At 35.3% G+C, this 6623-nt stretch overlaps 1 protein-coding gene across 1 annotated transcript; it reads left to right on the top strand.

The window, feature by feature from the left end:
* The first annotated feature begins 3133 nt into the window (after positions 1 to 3133).
* On the top strand, positions 3134 to 5984 carry LOC120091863 (CTL-like protein DDB_G0274487). The gene is made up of 5 exons (XM_039050013.1): positions 3134 to 3289; positions 3431 to 3772; positions 3886 to 4800; positions 5003 to 5236; positions 5316 to 5984. The coding sequence occupies exons 1-5, from the start codon at positions 3272 to 3274 to the stop codon at positions 5487 to 5489; spliced, it is 1683 nt and encodes a 560-aa protein (XP_038905941.1). The 5' UTR covers positions 3134 to 3271; the 3' UTR covers positions 5490 to 5984.
* Positions 5985 to 6623: the final 639 nt, after the last annotated feature.

Raw genomic sequence — 6623 nt, 5'->3', positions numbered from 1 at the left:
TTTCTAGTAGTGGTTTCCCGTCTGGTGGTTGGCTTGCCCCCCACCCCCAATATCTATGGGCTTCAAGGATTTATGGGTGTACACGGGATGGGGATAATTTTTAGACCAACTCAAAAATTCGGGTTGGCTATCTGAATGACCTGAATAGGGTACCCAATCCAACCCAACCCTTAAAATTTGAGTTGAGTTAGATTGGATTGTCGGGTTGCACAATTCCCCCTCCCCCTTTTTTTTTGTAAAAAAGAACAATCACCAAAATGACATAAAGGAATCAAAATAGCCACCAACAATGAAAAAATATAAAATAGAACCATTTATTACATATATTCAGAACATATAGTCAATCAACAAAGCAGAAAACCAACATTGAAACCCTTTATAATTATTAACTATATTTCTACAGCCATATAAAGCAGAAAATCAACCAAGATCTTTATAAAATAATCAAAACAGCAACAAATACAAATACTAAAAAAAATTCACAAATCCATTATAAAACAACGAATTTACATATTTACAAACCTCGAAATTGGCCAGTGGAAGTCTGAAATTTGAAAAACAAGAGTTTGTGGAGATCTTAATTTTTTTTTATAAAAAAAAGGTCAACGAAAAAGGCAGACAACATGTATTTTTAGATTTGAAATTAAATTTAAGTAATTGAAATTTAAAAAGAAAAAATTGGAAGTAAACGAATGATGGACTAAGGGCAGGCGAACGACAGATGGATTAAGGCAAGACAATTGACGGATGGATGAAGGTCAACCGAATGACAGATGGACGAAGGTCGGACGATCGGTGGAGTGAACGAACAACGAGGCTGAGACTGAGAGAAAGAATCGTGATAAAGAGAAGACTTAAGAGATACATGAGCAACGCTTTGTGTGTGTGTGATTCGGGTTGGGTTGTGTCAACCCGAATTTTTCATAATCCCAACTCAAGACCCAAATCAACCTAAAAAAAAAAAAAAAATCAACCCAACCTAAATTTTAAACCCAACCCAACCCAACCCTTATAATTCAGGTTGTTTGGGTTGTCGGGTCATATGAACACTCCTATAAGGATTTGCAGTTAGCAATTTTTTATTATTCTTTTTTTCTTTTTTTAAACTCTTACTTTATTATCTCTTTGCTCCAGTTTTAAATAAATTGGATTAACCTCCATTTGAATTTAAGAAATTTATTAGAAATTTTGTGTTTAGAATATAAGTGAAAAGGAAAAAGAAGTTATAAAATTTACTAGTATAAGCTAAACGAGAGAAATAAGAGAGAAATGAGCAAATTTGATCTCATCTTCTTCAAACTAAAAAAATTGAACATCTATCACATCATATTGTTTTATTTATTTATTGGCATTATTTTGAAAGAATTTCACTTTGTTTTATTTTTCCAAAACTGTTTTATCATTAATGTCACAAAAGAACATCTTAGCTTGTGTCGTCTGTTGTCCATATTCTTGTATGGATATGCGGGGCTCTCCAATTGAAAGGTCACCGACAAGGCCAGGTGACCTTGTCTTCTCTCTCTCTCTATTTAAGTTAAATTACCCCAATTCAAAATTCTCCCTTCCAATTCTTGTGGGGAGAGATTTTGAATAATCTTTAAAAGCTAACTAGCATAAATTTAGTTTCGTCAAATGTATGACCCAAAAGTTAGATAAAAAATGTACGTCAATTTCGAGTGAAATTATTAAAATATACTTGCGTACACACGGAAAAGTAGTATCGCTCTCGCTCGTCTCGCCCTCTCTTCTTTTTTCACTCACAAATTACTATGCCTCTCGTTCTCGCTTTTTTTTTTCACTCATGAATCACTATGTCTCTCACTCTCTCTTCGTTTCCCCACTCACAAAATAACTCCTCTTTCTCGTCTCTTGCTCATTGGAGTTGGTCGCTTTCAGAGCTGCTCGCATGGACTCGTCGTGTTAGATAATAAGAAGAAGACATACAAAGGAGAAGAAGTTGGAGAATAAGAAGATTTTTTGCAGAGAAAGATTTCTCGCACCAAAGAAGAAGAAGAAAAAGAAAAAAGAAGGACAACCGTAATTTCACGTGGTTATGACATCAGCAAAGAGGCATTTGATAGTTTTTTTTTTTTGGTTCATTTGCCATTTTGGACCTTTAAAATGGGTCTTTTGGGTAATCATTTCCATAGATTCAATACTCATTATCTTCCTGGTAACTTGTTGAATAAGCCATCTCTTCTAGTTTAAATTCTATTTTTATCTCAATTAACCTACTATAATTATAGCTAATCGAGTATACCCATGTTCATAATAAATGCAATTGTGATTTGTCATGGAGTAGTTTTATAGTAAGGTTGTGAATGTGATGTCCACTGTGTAAATAATGATGGTGTACTAGTGGATCATGAATTTGTCATCTTGCATATTTAGATTAGTTGATACCAAAATCTTTGAACATCAGTTGGACAATTTTGGAAAAGATAAAGTTGTTCAATCTCATTGAATATTAACTTCATAGGCAAGATAAACATTTATACTTAACCTCACTTTATTTTGATTAAGAATTCACGTGAATTTCTTGTCATTTTGATCTCACTTAGACTCACTTAAGCTCGATGACTTCTCATCTCACTTTTCTCAATCTATAACAATAGTTAAACTCATTATAAACTTTACCTCACATTAATTTTTAAGACTTAGCTACTCTATTTAATCACAATCAAGAGTTAATCCATATAAATTGTTATTTCTTACCAAAATTAATCTATTATTTCTTTTTAAAAAGCCAATAAAATGCAACAAGATCCAATAGCGTTGAAATTTTAAATGAATTATAGAAAGCGAAAAACATTAAAACACAATGGAAAGTTAAATTATGCGTTGGATTAAAAAAGAAAAAGGTTCATAAAGTTGAAAAGTTATTTCAATTAATTATTATTTATTCAATAACTAATATTTTAATAGAAAAATAAACGCAACGTGGCATAAATACATACGTCCAATCTCAGCCGTTCATTTCCTATCAAAATGTTAAATCCGTTACAGCACGTGCGTAAGCTTATTTTAAAAACGTAAGAGAACATTCAATGACTATAGTCTCTACCATTGGTCCGTGTTATTCACACGCGCACCCAAGCGCGTGGGGTTTGAATAAATATTTTTCGAGGCTGCTCTTTTTCTGATACTCTGATGCAAGTTCCAAAAGGCAAATAAAGAACATCCCACGCACCAAAATCATAAAGATACAACAAAAACAAATCCTCTAAATTCCAGCTCCGGCCGCCACCACCGCCACCGCCACTGTTCTCCGATGGGTGCTGCTGAACCAGTAAGATAGATTTTCAATCTTCCTTTGTTTTTTTGGTTATTTTGTTTGGTTGTCCCTCTGTTTTTGGAGAGTGAATTTTGTTGATTTAGAATGCTAAAACTTATGGGGTTTTCAATTTTTTGTTGTGGGTGTTGTTTTTAGGTGGAGGAGAGGGAAATGGAGAGAAGGAATGAAGAGGAGAGAGAGGAAAATGGGAGGAAATTACCAGAAGAGAAGAGAAGGGAAGATCTAGAGAAAGGGGAAAAAGTAGGTGTATTACCAGAACAAATGATGGAGAGGGATATAAAAAATGCTAATAATCAAGGTGATTTGCATGTTTCAATGTTGCATAGATTGAATCCAACAAACCCTTTGAGAATCATTCTCAATGGTGGAGCTAGAGTAGCCACTCCTTCTCCTCAGCCCTCCTCCGGTGGCCCTTCCGGCCATCAGCACCATCAGCACCGCCAGTCCCCCGTTCCTCTCTCTGTTTCAACTCCACAGGTAAAGAAAACACAGCTCACACTTTAGTTTTTAGTTTTGACCTTGAGCTGAAATTTGAGTGATTAGTTTTAAGATTTTGCCCCCATTTTTTTTTTGTTGTTGTTGGCAAGCAGCAACCTGCAGTGATTAATCTGAATTCAAAAGCATACACAGATAAAGTAAGTCTGTTTCTGTTTGTTCTGCACTTGGTTTTGGCTGTTGGGCTGGTTTGTTTCCTTGTTTTCAAGGGGATTCAAGGGCTGTTATATGCATCAGACTCTGTAAAGAGAAAAGAGAAGAGGGTTCTTCAGTATTTCCTTCCACAAGTTGAGGTTGCATCTCTGTTGAGCATTAGTCTTGCATTTGCTTGGCAAAAGGCTGTGAGGTTATGGCCTAAGTTCATGGTTCATTTCATTCTATGGTGTTCCTTTGCAATGTCCTTATCAGCTGGAATCCTGCTAGTTTGCTTTCAAATGCCTGCCACAGAAGGTGTTGGAGTCTGTTTTCTTGTTTTTGCAATTGGTAATGGGTTATATGCCTGTTGGGTTTCACAGAGAATCGAGTTTTGTTCAGAGGTTTTCGTCAAATCGCTCGAGCCTGTTTGCAAGTTCCCTGATTTGAATCAGCCGACATATTGGATGCTTGGGGCTGGATTTCTATGGATGTCTTTTTGGATTTTGGCTATAATAGGAGCATTGAACTTTTATTTCCCCCCTTTGACTATAATTGTTTTACTGCTTAGCTTGCTTTGGACTGCTGAAGTAATGAGAAATGTTGCTAATATAACTGTTAGTAGGGTGATCTCTCTGTATTATCTCAGAGGAATGCAGTGCAATACTCAATTTTGCCTCCAAAGAGCCTTGACTAGAAACCTAGGAAGTGCTTCTCTTGGTTCTCTCTTTGTCCCTACCATTGAAGCTCTCCGAATCCTCGCCCGAGGTCTGAATTTGCTTGAGGGGGAAGACGAGTTTATGTTTTCTTGTGCTCATTGTTGTCTCCATGTCATGAACTCAATCTTTCGACGCGGCAATAGCTGGGCCTTTGTGCAGGTATTATTTGTTTGTTTGTTTTTTTTCCATTTCCATTGCTTATCATAAACTTGATTGAATCTCCAAAAAAAAGAAAAAAGAAAAAAGAAAAATCATATGATCTCAAGGATTTGGATGATTTGAAACAATGTTATGTCCATTTCACATTGTTACTAGATGGATCGAATCTCAAAATGATTGGTTTTGAAACTGATCTTATCAGATAGCTTCGTATGGAAAAGATTTCGTGCAAGCATCGCAAGACATATGGAAGCTCTTCGAGATGACCGACATGGTACAGATTGTTGACTCGGATATTACGAGCTCGATTTGCTTCCTCACCGGAGTTTGTAGTGGCTGTATTTGTGTCATCGTTATAGCTAGCTGGACATTTACAGTGCATCCTGGCTTCGCAGCTACTATTTCCTTGCTAAGCTTCATAGTTGGATACCTAATGGTTTGTGTTTCTTCCTTTCTTCACCACTCCTTACTCTAATGAATCTCAACTGAATCTCTTCCATTTTGAATTACCTCAGACAAGGATTGCAATGGCACTGCCCCACGCTTGTGTGAGTTGTTATTACGTATGTTATGCTGAAAATCCTGGTGGCCGACTCTTTGACAATACGATCAAGAATCGTCAAGCCTTACTAAAGTCGAACCGGGATGTAATCATGACGCCCCGAATGCCTCGTCGAAGTAGGACATGATCATTCTCATTGAAGCTAACTGATTTCTGACCCCAAAATGATGCATTGAGAATAAACTTGGAAACACTACTCTCCCAACTTAAGGCCATAGTTTCAAATTGTAAATATGCATTTTGGCCAACAAGAAGCAACTTTTAGGTATTGGTTTTGATCTTGAAAGGTCAATTTTTTTGTAATGTTTTTGGATGCTTTTTTGGCCATTGGGAGAAGAGTGGAATGGATAGATTGGCCCCTTCAGATTCCATCCACAAGGGATATCAAAGAGGGAAAAAAAAAAAATTTGCACATAAGAATTTGGAATATCCACAAGCATAAAAGTAGGGCCCACCACTTTGGATTAGGACACTTTTCACCCTCATCTTATTAGGCAAGAACCCTCCATTGTTTTATCACAAGTGTAGTTGTGTTTCCATGTTTAACAAATATTTTGGTTGAGTACTTCCAATAAATTAGTCTTAAATGGATATTATTGACCATTGGATGGTATTACTTCTAGATTTTTCTTTCTACTTTGATCCATATATGCATGTGATGCAAGTGTACCTTTTGTAAACTTATGTAGATAATACGAGGTTTCATTTCAAAATTAATTGACAATAATAGACTAGCCTATTTATCTTATAAATATTGTGAAGTCCTCTCGTTTTTCTAATGTGTTACCTCAACATACCTATTAAGATGACGTCTCTTTTGATTCACCATTTTTGGATGAAATTTCAATTTTATTTTTGAATTGAATACTTGTTTGAATTTAACGGACATTGATATCATATTAGATAATATGAGTTTCATCTCAAATCCAATTGACAATGAACGGATTAGCTCATCTAGTTCAATTGACATTGTGCTTGTATTATCAACTTTGAAGTTAGAGGTTTGATTTTTTCCCTTCACATCTTATTAAAAAAAAAGATAGAATAGCTCATCTATGTTATAAACATTGTGAGCCTCTGGTTATTGAAGATCAAAGGTTTGGGGGCTTTTTCTTTTCATTTCATTTTTTTTAATATAAAAATCTATATTAGATATTATATAGAGGGATTTTCAAAAATAGAAAAATAAGAGAAACTATTTATATAAAATAGTAAAATTTAATCTTCTTTGATAGAGTTTGATAAAAACTTATAGAAGTCC

Source organism: Benincasa hispida, chromosome 11, assembly GCF_009727055.1.
Source record: "Benincasa hispida cultivar B227 chromosome 11, ASM972705v1, whole genome shotgun sequence".
NCBI lineage: Eukaryota > Viridiplantae > Streptophyta > Magnoliopsida > Cucurbitales > Cucurbitaceae > Benincasa > Benincasa hispida.
The sequence above is the reverse complement of the archived record's forward strand: the minus strand, read 5'-3'. Positions and strand labels throughout refer to the sequence as shown.

Bases quoted from the DNA above. Each gene is read 5' to 3' on its own strand.
- LOC120091863 (XM_039050013.1), top strand. The intron at 3,773-3,885 runs GTAAAGAAAACA...GTTGGCAAGCAG, and splicing joins TCTCTGTTTCAACTCCACAG to CAACCTGCAGTGATTAATCT. The intron at 4,801-5,002 runs GTATTATTTGTT...TGATCTTATCAG, and splicing joins ATAGCTGGGCCTTTGTGCAG to ATAGCTTCGTATGGAAAAGA.